We start from the raw sequence: 26,418 nt of genomic DNA on the forward strand, positions 1-26,418 counted from the left end.
GAAAAATAAATAAATAAATAAATTCATGCCACTCCCATTTTATGTTTTTTCCCCTTGCAGTGGATCTACAACATTTTCCTTTCCGTTTATAAATGACGACTTAGGAAAGGATAGCAAAGACAGAAATATCAAGGGATATGAAATGAATATGAAATGATAACAAAGATATTCTAAGAGTGGAAATTGGTGCAGTCTACTGGCTAAGCACGTGATCCAGGAACTCAAAAGTCCTTGGTTCAAATCCCACTGCAGCTCATTAGTGGGCCTTAGGAAAGACAACCTTTCTCCTGTAATACAAAGAAAGTGTTTACTGTCCTTTTTCGCTAGACTCTTGCAGGATTACTGAAATACTTTAATAAAAATGCTCTTGAATGATCAGAAAGGGTTATACAAAATGCCAAGTGCCAAGTGTTATTATTGTCTTAGTCAGTATCAGGGGAGGGAGTAAGAATGGAGATTTGGGTGGGAGGGAGAGTGGTTAGCTTAGGAATTTAATTGATAGCACTTGCCTAGTAGGTTTAAATTGTTTTTAGTGGCTTTATTGTTACTTTATATGTGGGCGAGGGGGGGACACTGGGATATGGGGGAGGTCTCAGAGAATCCTCGCTGTACCAACACTGGGTGAGGGATCCCAGTAAATGGGGGCAGGGGGAGATGTGGCAGTGGGAGAAGATATTATAATGGAAGGAGACGGAGATATGGATACGCTTGGTCCCCTTCCAATCTTCGTCCCATACTGAGGTATGTTTGTGGCAAGGTGTGGAATGTTTACCCTGCTCTGACACTGATGTTGTGTAACACCAGGTCCATTAATAACATGAACACTGTGATGCAAAGCTCTGTTGCTGAGCAGCAAGTGGATCTGGCGTGCGTGACCGAGACCTGGATTAGGAAGGGTGAAACAGTTGCCTTAAAAGAACTGCCCCCCCCCCCGTTCCTCGGTCCTTCATCAGTCTTGGCCACAAGGGCAGGAGGGAGGGGTGGCGATTCTTATCCATGAGACTTTCCCTTTCAGGGCACTCCCCACACCAAAGGTCTCCGGTGTTGATTGAATTGGTCTGGTGTGGGAAGCCGAGGAGAGTTTAGCTGTCTGGCTGGTATACCGACTGCCTAGCACACCGGAAGACATTCTGCCAGGCCTGTTGGAGGCGGCTGCAGGCTGGGCTTTGGACTTCCCAAGGCTTTTGGTCCTCAGGGACTTCAACATCCATGCTGATGGGGCCTTCTCCAAACAGGCTCTGGACCTAGCATCATCCATCGCCCCCGCTGGGACTCTCCTAGATTGTATCGAGCCCTACACATCAAGCAGGCCACACCCTGGATTTGATCTTTGGAATGGGGATAAATGTTGATTGCCTCGGAAAGGGAGCCATGGTCAGATCACTTTGCCCTGAAAGCCTAAGTACACCCCCCCACCCCTATCTAATGAGCAGATTTATGCTCGCCCACAGGGACGTATGGATCCTATTGGCTTCCAGAACGCTTTGCGGGAACTGTTACCTCCCGGCAATTCATTAGATGAACTGATCAGAGGACTGGAATACCCGGCTCTCTGAAGCCATTGATAAAATCCCCCTTCTCCCGATGCCCTCGTTCCCACCCCAACCTGGCTCCGTGGTATACAATGGCGCTTAGGGGGATGAAGGATGAACTTAAGACAGCTAGAGTGAGTGTGGTGCCATCCTTGTGATGCTGCTGAAAGAGCATCTTATAGGGTATTTATGAACACCCATGAGATGGTGGTGAAAGCTGTGAAGAGGGATTTCTTTGCAGCCTCCACTGCATCCCCTAGCTCTCACCCAGCATAATTATTTTGGGTAATTAGGACCCTAACCTCCCTCTCAGGGAGAACCCAAAATACAAGAAATCTGTCCCTTACCTGTGAGGCATTTGCAAGCTTTTCTGCAGACAAAGTCCTGCCACTCTGCTGTGACCGGCCCCGCCACAGTCGATACAGTAAGGGAACGTGGGGCCACCTTTGGACTCAGTGCCAACCTTCTTGGGCTGACGCGACAGGATCCTGGGGGGCGCGGCCCTGATGGACATTATCAATCTGTTCCTTGATTCTAGGGTCTATCCAGGGTGATTAAAGGAGGCCGTGACAACACCGCTCTTTAAACAGCCAACTTTAGATCTTCTGGATCTGGCCAATTACCACCCAGTTTTGAACCTATCGTTTCTGGGCAAGGTAATTGAGAGAGTGGTGACCAAGCAGCTCAACTGTTTCCTGGAGGAAACATCGGCTCTAGACCAATTCCTGTCCGGTTTCTGCCCCAGCCATGGAACGGAGATGGTGCTGGTCGCCCTCACAGACAATCTCCACAGAGAGCTGGATTGAGATGGGCCAGGGCTGCTATTATTGTTAGATCTGACTGCAGTGTTTACCTGTGGGCCCACCACCTTGCCGATGTAGGGGTTTGTGGAGTAGCCTTAAACTGGTTAACTTCATTTCTCCAGGGTCAGGGACAGAGGATGGCACTGGGAGAGAGGGTGTCACCCTGCCACCTCTTGGTGTACGGGGTTCCCGAAGGGGCAATCCCCTCTCCCATGTTATTTAACATCTATATGTGCCCTCTCACCCAGCTGGTGCGGAGTTTCAGGCTGGGTTGTCACCAGGAACGCTGATGACACCCAGCTATATCTGTTGATGGATGGACAGACAGCTACTGCCACACCTATCTTGGCTGTGGGACTGGGGGCTGTGGCTGGACGGCTGAAGCCGAGCCAGCGGAGACTGAATCCATCAAAGTCCTGTGGCTAGGGGGGCAATCCAAAGTTGGGGTGACAACTTCCTGCACTTGATGGCATGCTACTCACACCAGTGTCAGCTGTCAAGAGCTTGGGCATGCTCCTGGAGTCCTCTCTCTATCAATGGAGGCCCAGGTTGCAAACATCACCCAGCTGGCATTTTCCCAACTCTGCCAGGTCAGGCAGTTGGTCCCCTTCCTCTCTAGCCCAGATCTGGCCACTGAGATTCACACAACGGTCACCTTAAGGCTAGATTACTGCAACTTGTTCTGCACAAGGATACCTTTGAAGCTGATCTGGAAATTACAGCTTGTCCAGAATGCAGCAGTGTGGGTACTCGCAGGCACCCCAATGACATCCCACATTCAGCCTGTGCTTCCCCAGCTGCACCGGCTCCAAGTTGAGTACCGGATCCACTTCAAGGTTTTGGTTCTTACCTTTAAAGCCCTTAATGGTCTGGGACCAATGTGCCTACAGGACCACCTCCCCAGGTATGCCCCCCCCCGAAGAGCTTTATGCTTGGGAGACCAAAATCTACTGGTGATCCCTGGCCCAAAAGACATCCAGCTGTCCTCAACTAGAGCCAGGGCCTTTTCGGCCCTGGCATCAGCCTGGTGGGACTCTACCCAATGACATCAGCGCCCTGCAGGACCTAGTTCAGTTTCACAGGGTGTATAAAACAGAGATGTTCTGCCAGGCCTATGGCTGAGGAAAGCAACGGTTTTCATTCAGATTCTGCCGGAGCCTTCACAATGCCCAGTCTACAATTCACCCTATGGAGGGAGAGGAATTTTTATCTGGATTTTATCTGGAGAATGATATTGTTTTAGCTATAATCTGCCACGTATTCATTTTACTATTTATTGTATTTCTTCAGTCTATTCTAAGTTTGAAATATGATGTACACTGCCCTGAGCCCTTCGGGGGAGGGTGGTCTATACGTTTAATAAATAATAAAGCAATAATAATAAGAATAATATTTAAAGTATCCCTGAGCCTCAGAGATATATAGGGTACAAACAGCAGAACTCCCAGAGCACAGTAATCAGTGAGCTACAGGAAAGTGACTGCTCAGAGTCTTGTATTCCCGAGTGGGCACTCCATGAAATTGCTGAGCGGTCGGGTTAGAACGGATAAAAGGAAGTACTTCTTCACCCAAAGAGTGATTCACACATGGAATTCACAGCCACAGGAGGTGGTGGCGGCTACAAGCATGGATGGCTTCAAAAGGGAATTAGATATGGAGCAGAGGTCCATCAGTGGCTATTAGCCACAAGGTATAGATAGGGGCTCTGGGGCAAATGATGCTCTGTCTTCTTGGTGCTTGGGGGGGGGGCTAACAGTGGGAGGGGGCTTCTAGTGTCCTGGCCCCACTGGTGGACCTCCTGATGGCATCTGGTATTTTTGGCCACTCTGTGACACAGAGTGTTGGACTGGATGGGCCTTTGGCCTGATCCAACATTGGCGCCTCTTATGTTCTTATGAGTTACAGGCTTAACAGAAGATTTTTCTCGATAATAGGAGCGTGCACATGGATTAATATACTTGGCTGCACCTTAATTGCATCTCTATAACGTACCTAGATATTTGTTAACTGTGAACAGTATTTCATGAGCAAATATTTTTGAAAATGCTTCAAGGAAACTTGGAGGGAAGACTAACATTACTGTGAAACTTCAAAATATTAGCAGCTTGACGTATGCCAATAAACAGGCATAAATTTCAGAAACTTTTATTTTATCTGCGACCGCTATCACTGGGAAACATTGGATATCATTGACAGATAACCTGGTAATCGTCCTGTGTATGTGATTTCAAGACAGTTCCTTGTTCTACAAATGAGCTGTCCATGTTCCAGAAATCTACAAATCTCTTTCAAGACACTGTTCATAATGTATATATACTGTAATACTTTTTATCTGAGAGATATTTATCTCTTACCATGCTAAATAATAAAAATATAGAAAATGTGGTAACATTGGTTGAAAATAATGTCCATTTGCATGGTGAGAAGGCAATAGATTTGCTTTAACAGATACATGAAAGAAGTTAAAAACAAGTTATGCTAATAAATGCCCAAGTCACCCATGGACAATCTTTGTACAATGTAAAAAAAAAGTGATCTTATAAATCAGCCAGTTTTTTGTAAGACACTTAATTATACCGAAACGAGGGCAGTTCATCACACCAACGGGAAAGAGGTTCCCCCTCCCTCTCACTTACCGATGTCTGCACCATCATAGCACGATGCTCTCGCATTTTTCGTACAATATCAAGTGGATAAACAGGTTGGTTTCTTTCAATTAAGCACATAGCTGTTTCCATAGCAACCAATACTCCAGTCCGGCCTATTCCAGCACTGCAAGACGCAAGCAACAATGGTGTATTTAAAAAAAAGGCATTTGCTTTGTACTGAATTCTTATTATCACAACCTTGACAGTTCATTACCCCAGAAATCTCTTGAAAATACAAAAAGGGAGACTGAATAGAGCAGAACCCGTTAAATCATTTCAGAAACATGCCCTTTGCACACTTGCAAGGGAAGTAATGCATGAGTGGCATAGGATTTCGCAATTAATGGTTTGAGTTATTCAAAATAAATATTATGCTTAATATTGGTTATTTTGTGGAGCAGCAGAGTAGAACAGAGAGGAAAACCAGTGTAAGACCTAGGTTTCCAGCCTGTCATTCATGTTACAGCCTCTCTTTGAAGTCTTTGTGTTGATGCGTGGTAACTCAAAGGCAACAGACCGGCCTTGGGAGACTGAAATGTCTTCCCAGTTTTAGAATTTCACCATTTTGTGAGTGTCCCTTATTGTCTGAAAAAACTGCAGAAGGATTTTGTTGGTCAGGGATGGCCTATATCATATTGGTAAATGTGTCGGTGAGTCACACACCTTTTAGAAAGGGCAGGAGTCCGCTACAGATCTCTTTCCTGGGGCCCAGAAACCTTGGCACAAGCCCAGTGTAGCGTTAATTTATGGAATTTACTTCCACAAGACATGGTGACAGCCACTAACAATAGCTTTATTTCTTGATTTGCACAATTTATTTTCATCTTTCTGCCCAATCAGGGTTACCAAGGCAGCTAACAATTAAGAACAAAACATTATAGAAATAATATCATAAAACCAATTAGGCAAAAGAGCCCAACTCAATGTGGCCCAACGTCTGCAGGGCTGGTCAAGGCAGGGAGAGCCGGAGGGAGGATGTTAATGAGCAGGAAGAATATTGTGTTAGCCAAAGGATGCTGTTCTATGTATTTTATGCCAAACGTCTTGTCACAACTGTTGGCGGGTAACAGCATGGGGGCCGGATCCATTTATGGAACTTGGCCGGCGTGCCAATTCCTGGATATGGGGACCCTTCATGGGGTCTTGGCACAAGGGATGATGGGGAGCAAGCCTGCTCAAGGACTACCAGTGATATCCCTCATGACCGGATGGCGGGGGAGAACACCAAGGGGGAAGTCGTCCAACAACCCGCCATCCCACGTTTGCGACCCATGCCGGCTGGCTGGGTGACGGACGGTACATCGGCTGGCAGAGGGCCAGCTGATGCACAGGATCCAGCGGGTCCCCTGCTGTGCCAATGTTTCTTACAGCTGTAATAAATAAAGTTGTGGCCAATTTACTCCACATATTTCCCGAATTCTAGTGTGCGCGTAGTTATTTAATGTGGGAGTGGGGTGCCGACGGCGAGACCTCCCCTCCCCCATAGGAGCTGGAGCCTGCGAAATCAAAACTACCGTGATATGTAAAAAAACACACCAAAACTGCAATTAAAACATAGGGCAGGAAAGAGCTTGGAATCATTGAAGGGTGACCAGATGAAACAAGAAAAACACCTTCCCTTGCTGGCAGAAGTCAATGATAGAAGGGGACAGATGAATCTCCCTGGGGAGAATATTCCCTAATTTTGGTGTTACGGCCAAGAAGGCCCTTTCAGAGGTTGCCGCCCATCTTACCTCAGAAGGCAGGTGGGGGAGCATCCAAACCAGGGCCTCTGACCTTAGCAGTATGGGAATAAGCACTCCTTAAGGTATGCTGTTCCCAAACCATATATGGCATTAAAGGTCAACACTGACACCTTGAATTGCACCTGGATACAAATTAGGAGCCACCGTAGATGGCCCAACAATGGAGTGATATAGTCCGTACGACCCACTTCAGTCAACAACCTGACAGCAGCTTTGTGTACCAACTGATGTTTCTGAACACTTTTCAAGGGCAGCCCCACACAGAGCACATGGTCATCAGAAAATGCAAGGCAATGGTGAGATCTTTCCTGCCCAGGAATGGCAACAGGCTAACCAGTCGAAGCTGGCAAAAGGCACTCCTGGGTCACCGCTGTCACCTGCTTACCCAGCTATCGGCCTGGGTTCAGGTCAGGAACACCCCCAAGATACGGACCTGTTATTTCTTCGGGATCCAACCACATCTAGAACTGGGAACACTTTAAATCCCATATCAATCCTTCCACTTACCAGTAGAATTTCCATCTTACTGGGATTCAACTTCAGTTTATTAGCCCACATCTACCCCAAAACTGCCTCCAGGCACTGACTCAGGGTTTTTAGACCTGCTCTAGGATCTACTGGGAAAGTGAAGATGACCTAAAGAGCCTCTTGCTCAGAGTAAAAGAGGAGAGTGCAAAGGTTGGCTTGAAACTCAACATCAAAAAAATTAAGATCATGGCATCCGGCCCTATCACTCCTTGGCAAATAGAAGGAGAAGTTGTGGAAGCAGTGACAGACTTCATGTTCCTGGGATCCAAGATCACTGCAGATGGTAACTGCAGCCATGAAATTAAAAGACACCTGCTCCTTGGGAGGAAACCAATGGCAAACTTTGACAGCATAATTAAAAGTAGAGGCATCACCCTGCCAACAAAAGTCCGCATGGTCAAAGCAATGGTATTCCCAGTAGTACTGTATGGCTGAGAGTTGGACTATAAGGAAGGCTGAGCGCCAAAGAATAGATTCTTTTGAACTATGGTGCTGGAGAAGACTTTTGAGAGTCCCTTGGACTGCAAGAAGATCAAATCAGTCAATCCTAAAAGAAATCAACCCTGACTGTTCCCTGGAAGGCCAGATAATGAAAGTGAAGCTCAAATACTTTGGCCACCAAATGAGAAGGGAGCCCTCACTGGTGAAGACCCTGATGTTGGGAAAAATTGAAGGTCAAAGAAGACGGGGACGGCAAAGGATGAGATGGTTAAACAGTGTTATCGAGGCAACAAGCATGAAATTAAGCAAACTCCGGAACACGACAGAATAAAGGAGGGCCTGGCGTGATGTGGTCCATGGGGTCGTGAAGAGTCGGACTCGACTGTGTGACTGAACAACAACAAAGGATCTACTGGAAGTGTGAAGTGGAGCTGAGTGCCACCTGCATACTGATTTACAACTCAGCCCAAATCTCCAGATGACCTTACCCAGTGGCTTAATGTATATGTTGAAAAACATGGAGAACAAGATGTTCCCCACAGGCCAGCACCACCTCCTGAAATCCACCTTCCAGGTAGGGCTGAAGCCACCATAAAATGGTGTCTCCCACTCCTAGCCCAAAAGGATGGTCCAAAAGAATATCATGATCTACAGTATTGAAAGATGCTGAGAAGTCCAGGACTGGATGAATTCATAAAGGATAAGTGAATCAACAATTCTGAGCCACTTCAGCTAAACGGAATGCCATGCTCATGAACAAGACACCACCAGGATACCACCAAATACTTTGATCTGAGTGACAAATAGCAGAGGACTACCACCTTCATGCCCCCCCACTTGTGAGATTCCAGGGTCATTTGGTTGGATGCTGTTAGAAATTGGGTGCGGAAATCAATAGAGTTTTCACGTGATCTCATGATATGATTTTCTTGTTCTGGTTCAGAATACCACCCCTTCCTTCCCCTCACCCAACACCCTATGCATCATCTTTGCGGTTTCTTTCCCTCCCCTGATATAGGGCTAGGCTAAGCGAGATGCTGGGGAATTTGTAAACAGAGGGAATTAGCAGCTGTACAATGCCCAGGTTAGGATGGGGGGGGGGCATAAAAGGGGGAAAGGATTGTACCCCTGAGCCTTCCAAGCACTTTAGATACTGAATCCTCCCTGCCTTTTTTCTTGGAAGATTAATAGCAACTTGGGTGTTCAGATTCAGTTTTGATGGCAAGAACGACAGTGCAAAAGCTATTCCACCCCTCTCCCTTAAAAAGAAGCTGGGTAGACCTGCTCATGGATGTACCAATGTCTTGCCCAGTTGGGCTCTAACTTCCTATCACTTCAACTACTTCTGAATGTTCCCCAAACAAACCTGAAATAACACGAACAGTTATAATACGCATAAACACACACTCCAGTATTATCATAGAACAGTGGGTCAAGCATTGTCATGTATGGGCCCATGGGGGCCTTTGGGGCGATGCCCCCTCCAGAACTTGCCCTGCTTCCTCCCAGTCCCCGCCCCCTCCTCTCCTGGCTCCTCCTCCCCTCCCCGGGGAGGCAGAGGGAGACTGGGGCTGCTGGTTCGGAGGGGAGTGGCAAGAGCGGCAGCTGCCTCTCTGCCTTCGCAGCCAGAGGAGGATGGCATGAAGGTAGCAGGCTGTGAGCACTGGCTCCTGTCCCATCCTGTGCTGGGCTCTCCTCGCTCGCACTCGGGGCAGGAGCCGCAGAGTCGAGCCGTGACAGGCAATGAAGCGGGCTTGGTGCAGCTCCCCTCAGCTCCCTCGGTGGGGGCGGGTTTGGGACTTCTCCACAGCTGCAGAGAGGAGGGGGCAGCCAGAGAATTTAATACAGTGGGATGTGCATAAAACTGCACTGAAAGTAACTGGATATAAGATGCAAATAAGTCCCCTCCACATGCTTCTTTAAAGGTTATTTGTATGCGATGGCTCAAGTGGTTAAGACGCTGAACTGCAGGCTGTGGAAGGTCAGTAGTTCAGCAGTTCGAGACCCGGGTGCCCGAGTGAGCTCCCATCTCTAGTTCCAGCTCCTGCCAACCTAGCAGTTCGAAAGCAAGAAATTGCAAGTAGATAAATAGGTACCACTACAGTGGGAAGGTAACAGCGTTCCGTGCGCCTTTGTGTTTAGTCATGCTGGCCACATGACCACGGAAACGTCTTCGGACAGCGCTGGCTCTTCAGCTTTGAAACGGAGATGAGCACCGCAACCCTAGAGTCGGACTCGACTGGCTTTCGAGCAAGGGAACCTTTACCTTTACCTATGTGCTATATTCATGGGACAGCAGTGAAGTTCTGGTCCCAGGAGCTCTTGCCTGAAGATACGAACATCCTTGTAAGTTCTGCCTCCTTACCAAAACATTGAAGACCGGTAATTAAATCGGCTCCAGCAATTGAATCAGCTATGTTAATGAAATCAGCCATGCTAAACTGCCCCCTCTTTGCCCTCCCCCAAATTTCTGGCTACGGGGCTGTTCACACACAGCAACAGCTAGTACCTGCAATGAACAAGAACGGGCTCATTTCCCACTCTCTTTGATCTCACGTAGGTCACAAATTCCAAAAAGTCTGTAGAATCATCCGGAACACCATGATCAGGCCAAGCCACATACTGGAGATGAGTGACGGTGTGTTCTTCCTCAGTCTGAAATGCATCAAATGTTTTCACATTTGTTTACACAAGGCATTACGAGCCATAGAAAGATAACTTTCATTTCGGGGATTAGTTACATAATTGCCAGTTCAAACTCACGGGATTCAAAGCCGAAATCTCACAAGAGGTACCATGAGCTGGCTTGTGGCCTATTATTTATAGAATCCATTGTCTGAACCTTTTTCTGTTCTTCAGAGCAGATGTGTCTCAGTCGCTCTGTGTCAATGTAGCCCTGCTGAAAGTACAGCTCTTCTGGGGGTTCTTATCTGAAATGTTTTCTTTGTTCCTCAAAATGATCCTAGAAATACAACTGCTGTAATTCTATGGCTAGTCCCTTCAAGAGTCCAATGATCTTGTTATAATTCAGTTGTTTATCAAGACAGAATAGTGTCACGTACAGATTATTCAGCCCAGGAGGAGTCACCCGTGGCACACTGGGACTCCATTACAAGTCTCTTTCAAAATGCTTTCTCAATATAGTTCACCTCTTAGAATTGACTGCTAGGAGATAAACTTGTAATCAAGCTCTGTAACATTTTCCTTTCTCAGTCCTACAGAAAGTAATCCTTAAAGAAAAAGAATGCTAAATGGTTATTACTGAGTTTATTTGATAATAGCCATCATAACCTTAGCATTCATAGAGCACATTTTAAGTGCTCAAAGCACTTCTCTGTGCACTGAGTTATTTTTATACTCAACGTGGCATATGAGCAACGAAACACAAAATGTTAGCAGCACGTTATAGTTACCTGATGCAACAACAATAAAAAATTGGGGGTGTGTGTGTAAACAATTTGAAAATAGCATGTTCTAATTGAGTTGTTATACCATAATTACAGTAGATCAAATACGAAAGTGAACTGCCCAGCTGTAAGTAACAACCCTTCATCCTAACAGAATAAATATTACTGTATTAAAGAAATGCCCTGTCAAGCAAGTCACCTAGCTGGACTTGCACAGCTGTTTACATCCTAACAAAGGAGCCATTTTCTCCAGATGCTTGGAGATCAGGTGTAATAGCGGGAAATCACCAGCCACCACCTGGAGGTTGGCAACCCTAACTGGGTGGTATGTTTATGGGCAGCAAAGTCAGGAGTTGGGCATTCCTCCCTCTCTCAAACCATAGCCTTGCACATAAGCACTGCAAGCAAATCAGAAGGGCCTTTTTTTCAAACAAATGTGGGATATCTCAGCGAAGCCGTTTGCTTTGTCTCTCGCTTTCGGTTAATAGTCCGGATGCAAAGGCAAACCATGGTTTGCTGCTAAGCGAACAAGGCTTGAAGAAGCCTCAGTCTCATTCATGCCACCTCTCCCCTGCTCCACACAGAGAGCTAATTAATTTGTTTCTCTTTCTGAAGAACCACAAAATTACGGCTTGTGCTTTTGCTCCAAGCTTAGTGTTATAACAGTGTTTTGACATTCCGACTTCTGGATCAAGTGGAAAACACAGTTTGACAGTTGGATGTAATCATACTCTATGGTTGGCTGCAAAACTGTATAATATTAGTCAGCTTTCCAAATATGAGAAGATGAGGAAGGGAGAGCAGGGATCATGCAAGTGCGCTTAAGCTGTTTCAGGGGCTCACCCAAGTGGAAACAAACTATGGATAGCAGTTGTGGCCAAACCATGCTGTTTCCTCTTTTGTGGGTGTGTCAAAATGCACGCGCATGCTGGAGGGTATGGGGGAGGCCATGGAAGCACCTGAGCTCTCTTCCCAATCTCACTGTACACAGAGTTGACAGGAGATATATAGTATGTGAGTGGAGCATTGGTGAACACACGCACAATTAAGAAATGGGGAAAAAATACACAGTTACTCCTTCAAAACCTATTCAGATATAATTCACTACAATGTTAGTGCATTTTGCAACAACAAGAAATATTAGTTGGACATCAACCACTTACTTCAATATTCGTAATAACCATTTCTCGAAACACGTAGGCAATGGTACAATCTTCAGACCGACACTTGACACGGAAGTTGCCATACTCCATGATGTCTGGAGGGTCAGGCCAATAATGATGGCATTTGGTCTAAGACAAGGGGGGGGGATGACATTATATTCTTGTTCTCCATTCAGAAGCATCTACATGGCAATATATTACCTCAGTCATGTCCTTATTTAATACTACTATAAATTGCACATGCCAAGAACAAAGAACAGTGCATCCTTTTTATTAAATTTGTCCTATATAATCATGACAACTAAGTTTTCAATACCAGTTTTGCAGAACCAAGGCTGTGGACCTGCTAGTTTGCCCCCAGTACTGAGGGTGGGCCTAAGCTTGTGAGGTCTCCCCTCACTATGGAGCAAAGCAGGAGATTCTGGGGCAAAATCATGTCTGCTCTATGGATTGTTTAATGCTACCTTAAGGATACTTTTGGCAATTGTTTGCTGGTTATGGTAATCTGAACTATAACAATTTGGGGAGGGGATCATTAATGCAGGTAGAAAAAGGGGCCCACCCTAAACTGGCTGCTTCCACAATAAGAACATGTGGGTTCTCTGATCAGGAGAAAACATAAAATGTATTCTAGCAACTTTAATTTTTGTATCCTTTCTCATGCTTTAATGGACACAGCTAAGTTTGGACAGCTGTCACTAACTAAAATAGACTCGAGGGGAAAATTACTTTAGAAGGTTAACCACTTGCGCTTTTTGTGGGCAATTTCACTCACTAAAGTGATCTGTTAGCTCCTGTTCCTGAGGGAGGCAGTATTCATTATCCTTTGGGATATCCCCTCCCATCCAGTCAGGGGACAGAGCCATCAGATGACTTACTGCTTGTGAAAGAGCTCCCCTATTGCCCAGTCGGGCCTGGGGTGGGTGGGAAAGGGAGACCTAAATCTACATAAAACTGATGAAAACAAAAAAGCGTTGCAATTGGCAAGCAGCAGTACAACAGTATGCTAACAACTCAAGAGACGAAAAGAACTGGGGAGGAAACAGAGAAGAGAAAAACAGGTTGCTTACCTGTAATTGATGATCTTCAAGTGGTCATCCGTGCAGTCACACACTTGGGGTACTGCGCTTGCACTCGACTTGACCTTGGAAGCTTCTAGAGCTGATCTCCAGCCTTTTTGGTGGGCTTTTTCCTCCACTCTGGGGAGAAGGCATTGATTGCACATGCCTGGAGCTGAGCAGAAAGCCGCCACCCACTCAGTTTCTTCCAGCTGGCAGCAGTAAGTCTCATCAACTCAAGGTTAAGTGACAGAGAGATGCCAGCAGTGGGGAAGGCCTGGTGGGTGTCATGGGCGTCAGCGATGGCGTCGGGCCCCTGCCCAAGTTGGCTGTTCAGCCGGAGTTGCCAGCATCACCACAGCTGCAACCTGGCCCCTCTGACACCTCGGGAGTTGACAGCTTGCCGCCGTCAGCACCTGAGTCAGTAACCCCTGCACCTGGTCCTGCAGCAACCAATGAGGCACAGGTGCAAACGAAAAGCCCGCTTGATTCACCTCCATGGGTTGCCCGGCTGAGGGAGCGGCTCCGCAAGGACTTAGCAACCCAGCCCAGCCTGTGACACACTCTGGCAAGGAAGGCAGGCGCTGAGCCCTGAGTAACAACAGGAGCAGCACCACCACTTAGGGAAGCACTGCTGGAGACCTATTGTCAGACTCGGGCTAAGCTATGGTTGAACTGGTCAATGTATTGCAATTGATGACTCCACCTGTTCTATGTCTTTCTGTCTCCCCTCCGCCCTCGCTGTCATTCCTGCGGGTGGAGGAAGGTGTGAATGCAGATGCGTGAATGAGGGGGTAGAATAGACGCCTTTGCTTTTTAACGCCTTTCCCATAACAAGTGTGCCTCTAGGAGGGCCTAGTCTTTAGACAACAACTTTCACAGGGCTAGTTGACTAGAAGCAATTGTGAGAAGGGGGGGGGGTGGATAACGTACCTATGGAATGTAGCGTTTGACTATACCTTGAATTACTTTCACTTTTGTACCCTAGTCTTAGCAAGAACCTCATCCTTGCAGAAATCCAAATCTCTTTCCATGAATAAACTTTTCATGGACTTGTGGACTGAGTTGTGGACTGAGAGTGGAATCACTGGGAACCTGACACCTATATAGCTCCCGTTTGGGAGTGGGCTCTCCGTGGAAGCAACGGGTCGCATTCGTGCCGATCTCACGTCCACCCTCAGCTCCTGTTCTTGGACGTCACTCTTGTTTGGATTCCTCGCTTCCTGACCTCTTGCTTCGGACGACCACTCTCTTGGGCCCTCGACTCAGCTGCTGTTCTGTCTTTTCTGGCTATGACTCCCAGACCAGACTTGACTCCTGCCTCCTGGCCCGGCCCAGCCCAGCCTGTGACAGTGGGCATGTGTGATTGCACAGATGACCACTTGAAGATCATCAGTTACAGCTAAGCACCCGGTTTATCTTCTTTGAGGTCTCTGGGCGGTCCCACACTTGGGTGACTAACGAGCTGGAACTAGGTAGGATGGTGGGTGCTAGCAAGCAGTGCAGACCCATTAACACCAAATAGTCATATGCCCTATTATGTAAACCTTTAGGCTCGTCAAAGGATGCCAAGCAGAAACGGCTTCACTGGAAGATGGCTCAGAGGACAGCTTGGCCAAGGGAGGCATCCTGGCATGCTCTGACGTCCAAGACGTAGTGTGGTGAGAACGTTAAAGGAGTCGGCCAAGTGAAAGTGCTACAGACGTTGTCAATCAGGATGCCAGCCAGGAACACTGTAGAAACAGATACAGCCCTTATGGAGTGAGCCCAGGGGTGCACTGGCAAGGGTTTACCAGCCAATTGGTAACGTAAGTGGATGGTAAAGGATATCCATTTGGATAGCTGATGGGGAGAAATCTTGTGGGAGTAAGAGATGAACAAGTGTGGGTCCACTTGTCCAAATAAAAGGAAAGAGCCCTGAGGACATCCAGAGTATGTAGGGCATGATAAGCATCATCAACAGGGTCTGAGGAAAAGATAGGTAACACAGTCGGTTGTGATAGATGGAAAGAGGGAATAACCCTTGGCAAGAAGGAAGGATCACGGTGTAGAATCATCTTATCCTTATGAAGCACAGCATAGGACACATTGAAGTGGAAAGTGCACAGTTCACTGGCTCTCTTGGCAGACGTAATAGCGACCAGGAGGGTAGTCTTCCATGACAGCATATGGAAAGAGGAGGTCACCATGGGCTTGAATGGTATGCCCATCAGTTTAGCAAACACAAGAGAAAGACTCCAGTCAAGGACCGCTGGTTTCCTTGGAGAATAGAGTTTTAATATGCCTCTGAGAAAGGTTTTCATGGTTCTGTGGGAGAAGAGGGAGTGTCCATCTATTAGGTTGTGGTAGGCTGAAATAACCACTAAGAGCACCTTGATAGAGCAGAAACCAAGGCCAGATTGTTGGAGAGAGACTAAGTAGGACAGAACGTCCAACACAGAAGCTGACTGAGAGTGGATGTTACGAGCAGAAGCATAAATGACAAAACATTTCCACTTCAGTTTGTAAGAACAACGCATGGAAGGCTTCCTTGCATTGAGGAGGATGTTAGTGAGAAGGTCAGGATGAAATCTTCCACACTGTCAGACTGAGGAAATATGGGCTGTGGTGGAGAATTCTGCTACCCTGTTGGAACAACAGTTCTGGAGCTGGAGGAAACCTTCTGTATCGTCCCATGGGGCCACAAGGATGCAAGGCATTTTGTCGAGTAATATCTTCTGCAGGAAGTGTGGGATCAAGGGACATGGGGGGACATGTAGAAGAAAGGTCCTGTCTACCAATGGAGGAAAGCGTCCCCGAGAGACACCCCCCCATTGGTTGACACCTGGTATAGAAAACTGCACATTTGGCATTGAGGATCGATTTCAGGCTACTCATATTGATGGACCACTTGTGCTCAACAGATGACACCTGGTATAGAAAACTGCACATTTGGCATTGAGGATCGATTTCAGGCTACTCATATTGATGGACCACTTGTGTTTGACACAGCTGGTCCAACTCAGGTCGTCTGTTTGTGTGTTCTGTATGCCTGGAACATACAGTCAACGATATTTTGTGCAGCAGGCACCAGTCCCATAGTGTGACAGCCAATCTGCAGAGCTTGGTCGATGCTGTCCCCCTTGCTTGTTTCTATAATACATGGTTGCCACACTGTCGGTGGCAACCTGTACCATTTTGCCCTGCACCAAGGGGCAAAATCACATCAATGCTCTGTGTATTCCAAGAAGTTCTAAGCAGCTGATATGGTATCACTGCTGAACTGCAGACCAGTGACCCTGAATGTGAAGACCCTCACAGTGGGCTCCCCAGCCCCAGAGCAAGGCATCCGTGAAGATGGCAACCTGTGGAACCAGTGGTCTAAAGGGCATGCCATGTAGAAGGTTGTCCAGGGAGGCCGACCACTGGATTGACTGGCTGACACTCTGAGGGATGGTGACAATTGTTGACTGAGATTCCAAAATTGTAATGACGTATGAATCAGGTCTGAAGCAGTCTCGTCCACAACCTTGCCGGGGGGGACCATGAAAGTTGTTGAGGCCATCAGGCCAAGAAGATGCTGAACAGAGCAAGTGGTCTGCGTGGGGCATGCAAGGAACGCTGAAGCAGAGGTCTGGAGTCTTGATGCTCTGTCCATGGGAGGAATGCCCTTTCCTTCACAGCGTTGATCTGTGCCCCAATGAATTGCAAGACTTGGATGGGCCGAAACAATGACTTTTCATAATTTACGCAGAGGCCAGGATTCTCGATCAGCTGCATGGTTGAGCTGATATCCCTGTTGAGTTGTTGAGCAGAGGGTCCACCAGGAACCAATTGTCGATATAAGGGAAGATAGAGACACCCTGCATCCGCAGAGCAGCTGCTACCACCACCATGCATTTTGTGAATACCCTCAGGGCTGTCGAGAGCCCAAAGAAAGGACCCGGTGTTGGTAATGGAGAGGACCAACAGCAAAACAAAGGAATCAGTGATGTTGACGTGGAAGTATGCATCTTTGAGATCTACAGATGCCAGCCACACCTTCGGTGGAATCAGTGGAAGCCCGGCTGAGGGTCACTATGCAAACTTTCATTTTCTTGATGGGATATTTGCCCCCATCTTGCTTTGGAACTATAAAGTATCTGGAGTAATACCCCTGATGGTGGAGAATGTCAGGGATCTGTTCATCCGTTCCCCTGGCAAGGAGGGCTGGGGCAGAGGTGTTGTCACGAAGTGGGGAGTCTGGGGTAGTGAAATAAACTCTATGGTGTTTCCCACCCTGATGATGGTGAGGACACAGGTGTCCGTGGTGTTTCCCACCCTGATGATGGTGAGGTGTCTGATGTTATAGACTCCCAGTTGGTGAGGTAGGGACACAACCTGATTCCAAAGGACGGAGTGACGGTAGGTGGAGTGGCTCCAGCATGGTGGGCAAAGAAGTCAAAGTGATTGCTTAGGGTTTTGGGTAGGCTGCTTGGAATAAGGTGTCTTGGCCTTAGGTTGGTAGGCCATCTTAGAAGGCAGGGAATGTTTCTTCCAACGTTCAGATGACTGGGGGGAGCACTGATGCCTATTATAGGGAGGCTTCCAGTTCTTGGATTTTGACTGCCGATTGGTGGACAACTGAGAAATGCCCAGATTTCTTGCCCTCTTCCTACTATTGTCAACAGAAGCTGGGGTTTTATCTGCTGATTCATGGAACAACCAATCACAGTCAAAAGGCAGATCTTCTATATATCAGGCTATAAAGATTTAGAGCACAGCCAGGCATAATGACGCACAGCCATGGAGGTGACCAATATTCTGGAGAGGCAGGAAACAGTGTGACGGACACTACTTATCTGTTATTTGGACACCCTGCAAATCTCCTGGGCCAGTGGTGTGACTGTGTCCTGATGTTCTGGTGGCAGGTGAGAAATGAGAGAAACCAGTTGGGTTGCTAGATGGACAGTTTATGCAGAGAAGTAGGACAAGTAGGTCTAAAGTTTCAATACCATTGAGATTAGGGAGCAAACCGTTTGGGCAAGAATATCAATTTTTCCACCTTCTTGATCAGGAGGCATCAGATGCCGATTTTGTTTCAACTTTGTGGACGAATGCACTATGACACAGTTGGGTTGTGGACTGGAAAGAAAGAACTTGGCCTCTGTTGACTGAATGTTGTACCATTTAAATAAAGCTTTTGACAGGGTTCCCCATGATGTTCTGATGGGTAAACTAGAGGACTGTGGATTGAACTCTAGGATAGTTAGGTGGATAGGAAACTGGTTGGAGAACTGCACTCAAAGAGTAGTTGTCAATAGCATTTCATCTGAATGGGGAACACAATAGGATGGCTATTGCCTGTTGCCCAAGAGTATTGGCTCCGATGTAGCTGGGGGACCGTTAGTTAATGCGGCATCATTAGTCAGAGGCTGGACATCGGGTGCTGAGGCTTGTTGAGTAGACAGAGTTGAAGTAAATCAGGCCAGTAATGACTACTGGTACTATTGGGGTCAACTCTGGGGTTGGTAGCAGCTTTGAGTGCTTGGAAGGCTTTGATTGCAGATGCTTCGGAATCGAACTCAATGCGCGCTTAGCCAGTTTATCGTTCTTCAGCTTAGAGGATGCCAAAGTGGAGGAGGATTGCCCCACTCCTGGACCACCGGAGAATAGCTCCTTCCATACGCCGCCCGTACGGAGGGGAAAACAGGAGGTAGGGAAGGGAAAGACAAAGATGAAGACTCACGGTTATACAATCAAAATTATGATGATGATGATTTTGTTTTCTAGATGACAAAGACTAGAGGAAAGGTGAGAAAAGGGTTTACTAACGAGGGAAAGGAGGAGGCTATCAATGACTGAGGAGATCAGGCGGTGAGGTGCGAATGGCATGGTGGTTAGAAAGGAACTGAATGGGTGGCGGCTTTCTCCTTGGCTTCAGGCATGGGCAGTTGATGCTTGCTCCCCAAAGTGGAGGAAAAAGCCTGCCAGAAAGGCTGGGGATTAGCTCTAGAAGCTTCCGAGGTCGAGACCAAAGCAGGCACACTACCCCAAGTGTGGGACTGCACAGAGACCACGAAATGTGAGCCATTTTGAGTCCCCACTGGGGGGAAAGGTGGGACATTAGTGAAATAAATTCCAGGAGGCCCCACCCACCACATCTGCCTGCCATTCACAACGAGAAATCAATCCCAGCCTAAGAAAAAGAGGTAGGAGAGTGTCCTTGTGCTTTCCTTAAGAACAAGAATTTATATTAGGAAAACCTCCATTTTATCTGGGGGCAGCATTTATTGTCTCCATGGATGTAGCGCTGTAACCACGGCAGGCAGGCAGGCAGGCAGGCATCCCCAAAGGTCAAGAGTCCATCCTACAGAGGGCCCCTCAGCCAAATGCTGTATGTGCAGAGGCACAGACCTTCTAGCACATGGGCCCCAACCTTTTTGAGCCTGTGGGCAGATTTGAAATTCTGACACAGTACAGCAGGTGATACCTTCAGTCACACAGTGAATATTCTTGAGCTGTGACGGCAGCTGCTGCCAAACCAATGTTTTTAAAAATCTGCACAACCAACCCAATCGCCAGTGGCCAATCAGAAGCCTCGCTGGGCAACCCCCCTCCCCTTCGCCCTATTTCTAAAACACTTGGTGGGTGCCAGGAAAGGTGTTGGCAGGCACCACGTTGGGGACCCCTGTTTCAGCACATAACCAGTACGTGGACTAATGCTCATGTTTTTCACTCCACACATCTTGTGGGGGCGAAAGCCAACCCACGATGGAGCAGGTATAGCCACCCTACTTAGAAGATGAGCTGTGATCCATTCTGATGGCCTCTGATTCAGTGCTCTGTGAACCAACTGAAACATTCCATAAGCTACCTCGGCCCTTTTTGTCTCAAAGCTCTGCCATGAAAGGAGACCAACAAAGCCTCCAATGTCTTGGAATCTACCGTTGAATCTGCATTTGCATTTTAAAATCAGTTTTGTGCTTCTGTGACGCTGTCTTTCTCTATGCTTCTATGAATGTTTGGAGAAGATTCTTTTAAAGCAGGGCAGAGGTGCAATGACAGTGGAGCCGCCCCGAAAGGACAACAAACATATGTGGACGTGCAAAAGTATGCTAGCACTCTTGAGGTGTGAAAACGACACCAAACGTAGACAGCTTTTTTTTGAAGATGGAGTCAAAAGGCTGGGACACCGGGAAAGATAAACGCAGATTCGACCTACGTATCTAAGCTTATTCGAGCTCTGATCTGGAGAGCATGTTAGGTATGAACAGAACAAAGCAGTAATGAATTCCTGGGACTTGCAAAAGACCAAACTTACTTCAGGCATGAAGGAAGAACCTGGCTTAAGGTCTCCATGAAAAATTCATTTCTCTGGATTAGAGGCAAGAGCCTCCAGCTCTGACACCCGTACAGCGAAAGTAAAAACCAGAAGCTTTCGTGGTTACATTAAATGGGGGAAGGGCTTTATCAGGCTCAGAGTGCCCTTGGAAATGTATACCCAGGGCCCTCCTGGACTGTGTAGTTGCATTGTACAAATCAACTGGTGTGTATTTGCAGTCTCCCATTTTCTGAAGACTGTGCCATCTGCTATTCTGTTACTACCGTCAGTATTCTCCTTGTCATATGCTATAAACAAGCACCACAACAGATGTGCCTTGATCTTTTTACTCATGTTAGAAAGCTCAATAAAGTCATGTCTGTTTGCAGATGATAAAATAACACACACACACATGCAAAGAGTACAGTGCGTATAATCATGACTTTCAGCACAAGACTTAGATACTCCGTAAGTCACAATAGGGTTACATTATAAGAACGAGAGTAGGGATCCAAAAAGTGCCGAACAAAAAAAGCAAACCACATTCCTCATCACATGGAACTCTCTCGTCTCACACACACACTCCGCCCCCCCCCCCCCCCCGATTATGGGCCAAAAGCAAGAGAAATCCACCTACCCGTCCTCGTTCTGTGAGGGTTGTCAGCATGATAATCAGTGATAACCTGTGATCCCACACTGCCTGCCAGAAGTGTGCACAGGTGTGTGGAAGAGGACCTTGAGTGGCAATATATTTGTTCACAAGGCCAGCGGGAGGAATTTCCATCTGTCGCGGGAGAGGAAAAAACTGCATGTAACATTGGCTCTTACTAGACAATACTTTGAAAAGTGGTTCACAAATGCAAGGGCAGCAATAATTAGATTATGAAGACCTTTTCAAGTAGTCCTCAAATATCAATCCAAAACACTACATCAAAATTAAAGCAATTCATATGCATGGAAGTGGCCATTCCATTTTAATTCTATTTCTGCATTAATATAAATAAAACCTGAGGGCTCACTTCACATGAAGCAGTGTGCTATGGAAACTGCCTGGAACTGCACTGACGCTGTAGGCCACATGATATGGTGAATGGTCATGTGCAGTAATTTATCATACAGATCTGATCATTCTTGCACCCCGAGAATTATTCAAGTACGGCGGTTGTTGTTGTTTTGCCATCAAGTTGCAGCCACCCCGTAAGGCAAGAGATGCTCAGAGGTGGTTCACCATTGCCTGCCTCTGCGTAGCAACCCTGGACTTCCTTGGTGGTCTCCCAAGTGCTAACCAGGGCTGACCCAGATCAGCTTTTGAGATTTGGTGAGACTGGGCTAACCTCCGCCATCCAGGCAGAGCAGTATTACTACCAAAGCATTCCCTCTAAGCTGAGTTAGTGTGAGCTAGCTCACAGTTCATTAGCCTCCAGCTCACACATTTTTTGTCTCAGCTCAGGAAGGAGGGCTCCAGAGCAAACTTATTTATTCAGGAGCCCAATCGCCCGCTCACAACTTTAATGCCAGTCGCTCACAAAGTAGAATTTTTGCTCACAAGACTCCGCGGCTTAGAGGGAGCATTGAAAGCAACCCAAAATGTTTTGCAATGGCATGAAAAGAAATACCATTACAAAGACCAATCCACATAAGAAAATGCATTATTTATGGGAAAGGATCACTCTCAGGGAAAATTCACTTTTTTTCAGTGGCTGATATGATTATGTCATTCAAGATTTAGGATTTTTTTAAAAAACACACACACATAAAACAGATACACTGTCACAGACTCTCGATTGTTCGACAGTTTTTGACACAGATCAGAATCCAGGTGCCACGTGCAGGCATTTACTCCTTGTGATTGGAATTCTTTTGTAAACAGATCCCCATATGTGGTTTTGGAGGAATTTTCAAAACGAGTACACAATGTATCTGTTTTGCATGCGGCGTGGATCATATATAGTCTGCAAAAACTTGTTACTCAACACTGCAGGCCATGGATCTTGACCCAGGCCACAGTTTTCCCACCCTGTAACTAAGGGCTTGCTGTTCCGTTTTTGTTTTTGATAAAGACGCCAAACCTCTCCTTCCAGGCAGGGGCAAAGCTATAGTAGGGCATTTTGGGGTCACACCTCCTCAGTCTTGAGCTATGCCCCACCACTCACGCCCCTGTGGCACTCAATCCCCGCTATGGCCAAGCAGGCCCTGGAAAGACAGGAAAGCAGCCCCATCGCTCGCCAGTCTGCCTGCCAATTCAGTATTGTTTTAAACCCGCTGGCATGTGTCTCGCCTTTTAAATACTACCACAAATGGCAACTGTGGCCAAAACAAAAATGCTTTGGCTGGTTCTAGTCCCAAATTTTGGAAGAGCCAAATCAGGCAGTTCAGTAGACAAGCCCGTTCATCCACTGATGTAAGAAAAAGCCCCCTGCCATGCCTAGCTCAGCTGGCAAGGTAGGCGGCAGAGAGCCTTCGAAAGTGTTCGGGTGCAGGCGCCGGAAGAAATGGCCTCCTTAAGGTGACTTTAAACTACATACAGATCTTGCGCAACTGGTGGGTGGGGAGGCTGCTCTCACAAGATTCTTAAAGGAGTCTTAATTGAGGGCCCAAACGTAGTCTTGTGCATGTTGAATCATGAAGCCATGGGGCTCCCAGCCTACTAAACCTCACAGACACCTATGTTCCATTTCCCAGCACTTCTGTATCTTTTTTCTTTTTTGCCTGCTTCTTCCATACTGTTGATTCATTGCTGTCTGTATAGTAGCCTTGTTGCAAGAAGGAGGACACAGAGCTCATGTGACACAGGGCCGTTTTTGTTTTAACCTTCCACAAAGACAGAAGAGGGGGAGGAGTCCACAGCATATCTCTCTCTCTCTCGCTCCCCCACCCCCTCTGGCCCCCCTGCTCCCTCTTTCCTCCACCCTTCAGATTTCCCAGCGCCCCTCCAACCAAGGTTTCCTGGCTATGCCCCTATTTCCAGGGATGCAAACGAGGACTGGGCCACATTTGTGGATGCTCAATCGCACTGTATACTAGCCAAGATGTAAAGAAAGGGAAGAAAGCCTACCGGTAATTGTTTCTATAAATGACTATTAATTTCAAGTGATAACATAAACAAACATGGCAGTGAGCCGGTGTGGTGTAGTGGTTAAGAGTGGTGGACTCTAGTCCGGAGAACCGGGTTTGATTCCCCACTCCTCCTCCACATGCAGCCAGCTGGGTGTCCTTGGGCCAGTCACAGTACTCTCAGAACTCTCTCAGCCCCACCTGCCTCACAAGGTGCCTGTTGTGGGGAGAGGAAGGGAAGGTGATTGTAAGCCACTTTGAGACTCCCACCCTACTCTTCAGTGTCAAACTCAAGCTTAATCTTCAAATGTAAGGACAACTCGTTACTTCCAAATAATTTCAAGTTCCCAGAAGATATCTGTATCAGGAGTAAGGAAATTTCTGGCTTTTGCCCTCCTGCCCATCAAAACTGTTGTATGTATGTGAGATTTGAGTTTTGATTCCATTACCAGCTTCATCTTTTAAACATGATATTGCTTTGCTGTGTTACATGATGACTGGATTACTTACATTCACATAATTTGCATTTATATAATCTTCATTTCCTTTTAATATTACTCGGGTAATATCATCTGGTGGAAGGGAAAAAAGAAAAGACACAAAGAGCAGTAAAATTACGTAACTTCACAGTTCTTTAAAAAACCAACAACACTGGATTATCAAGGCCTAAATCAAAGAGGTCGGGTTGGGAAAACAAGCCGCTCCCCAGGATATGCACAACAATACACGTTCATTTTGAAAAATGGTGTAAATGAACAATTCGTTGGCTAACAAGATGGGCCAAAATAAGCAGTATCAGGGTAGCCATTTTCTAATGTATAAAACAGTGCTTGGAAAGTAAAATGAAATTGCACAGAGATAATATAATACTTACAAGGTAAAACATCTTTGTACCGATTTCTGTCCATGTTTTGAGGTAGTTTTGCATAGGTAACAGCTAGCCCTGGCTTCTTTCTATACAGTTGCTGAATCAAAATAAAATATTTTATGAGAACTAATTTAGAAACAACAGGGCACCAAATAAAGGATCTAGTTCAGAACCACTCTAGGTTGGTGGGGTCAGTGCCCAGACATTCTCACCCTGGGAGTAACAGGAAGGCAAAAGGTGAGCTGCAGACATTTTAGGTCTCTCCTAGAACCTTCATACATTTTTATCCTGCCCTTCAGCCAAAAAGCTCAAAGTGATGTCCCTTGTACCCCCCTCTTCCTGGAAGAGAATGACTGGCCCCAGAGGCTACCGCAGTGAGCGTCACTTGGAATTTTGGATCCACTCTGTTCCAGCCCAACACTCTTAATCGCTACCAGTGTTCCCTCTAAGCTGAGTTAGGGTGAGCTAGCTCACAGTTTTATAGCCTCCGGCTCAAACATTTTTGTCTTAACTCACAAAGGATGGCTCTGGAGCAAACTAGTTTATGCAGTACCTAAATCACTCGCTCACAACTTTACTGTCAGTAGCTCACAAAGTAGAATTTTTGCTCCCAAGACTCTACAGCTTAGAGGGAACATTGATTCGCTACATGGACTATTTTTTTAAAATGTTTCTCTATTTGCTTCCTTGTTGGCTATTTCCTTCAAGTGTCAGTTGTTCTCAGTGCCCACCTTGCTCTTTCTCCATAGCACCTCAAGGGCCACCTCATCGTTAGGATGACACAAGTAGCTGCCTTATACTACATCAGACTACTGGTCCATCCAGGTCAGTATTGTCTACTCTGACTGGCAGAGACTCTCCAGGGTCTCAGGAGGAGCTCTTTCCCATCATTCACACATTTTTGTCTCAACTCAGGACAGATGGCTCCGGAGCAAACTCATCGATGCAGCAGCCCAATGGCTCGCTCACAGCTTTAATGCCAGCAGCTCACAGAGTAGAATTTTTGCTCACGAGACTGCACAGCTTAGAGGGAGCGTCGCGCCTGACCCTTCCAACTGGAGATGCCGGAGACTGAGCCTAGGGCCTTTCACATGCCGAGCAGATGGTCACAGCTCCTCCCCAAAGAGTCACTAGGCTGGCTGGCCACTCCTCCCCCCCAGCTAGGCTCTTGCCTCCCTCAGTGCTTGCTTCCAGGCAGAGAAGGCATCAGTGGTCGACTCCTAGATCGATTTGGATCACTCCTGCTCTTACCAAACACCGATCACCTACTGAACTCTGGTTGGTCCCCTATCTGTTGGCAGATGCTAGTCCTGAAACCACTTATTCTGTCACTAAATTTTTAATGGTAGTTTTACCTGTAAAAATCTGGCTTGACTCAACTGTAACAGAATTTGGTATGCACCCAGTCATTGTGATTTAAATGGATATTTAAATGAATTGTAGTTTTATTAATGACTTCTGTTTTAACATTTTAGATCTTTTAGATTTGATTACTTCGACTGTAAACTTTTATTATAAAGTTTGTATTATGGGGCTAATGTATATTCATCTTTTATAATTGAGCTTAAGACCTTTGGTCATAGAAGCTAATAAATATCGCAGGGCTCTTTTTGTAGAAAAAGTCCAGCAGGAACTCATTAGCATAATAGGCCACACCCAACAGCAGAAACCTATAAGCATATTAGGCCACACCCCTGACAACACAGCTTATTAGCATATTAGGCCGCACCCCCATGTTACCAGAAGTGTTGTCATCCAGCCACACCCACCTTTTGCTTCTTATTCTGTTTACCTTGTTTGTTGTCAAGACCAAGGGCTTTTTTTGTAGCAGGAACTCCTTTGCATGTTAGGCCACACACCCCTAATGTAGCCAATCCTAATGAGTTTCT

General features: G+C 46.7%; 1 protein-coding gene across 1 annotated transcript in view; it reads right to left on the reverse strand.

The window, feature by feature from the left end:
* Window positions 1-26,418, reverse strand: part of PTPN3 (protein tyrosine phosphatase, non-receptor type 3) — a 183,560-nt gene that overhangs the window by 4,696 nt on the left and 152,446 nt on the right. Inside the window, exons 21-26 of the mRNA XM_015420747.1 lie at window positions 24,536-24,626; window positions 24,172-24,233; window positions 21,245-21,391; window positions 12,268-12,396; window positions 10,207-10,352; window positions 4,972-5,107 (exon numbers count right to left, since the gene is read on the reverse strand). Of these exons, the coding sequence (XP_015276233.1) occupies window positions 4,972-5,107; window positions 10,207-10,352; window positions 12,268-12,396; window positions 21,245-21,391; window positions 24,172-24,233; window positions 24,536-24,626 (711 nt within the window). The remainder of the gene's footprint in view (window positions 1-4,971; window positions 5,108-10,206; window positions 10,353-12,267; window positions 12,397-21,244; window positions 21,392-24,171; window positions 24,234-24,535; window positions 24,627-26,418) is intronic.

This window comes from Gekko japonicus, unplaced genomic scaffold, assembly GCF_001447785.1.
Source record: "Gekko japonicus isolate JY-2015 unplaced genomic scaffold, Gekko_japonicus_V1.1 scaffold438, whole genome shotgun sequence".
NCBI lineage: Eukaryota > Metazoa > Chordata > Lepidosauria > Squamata > Gekkonidae > Gekko > Gekko japonicus.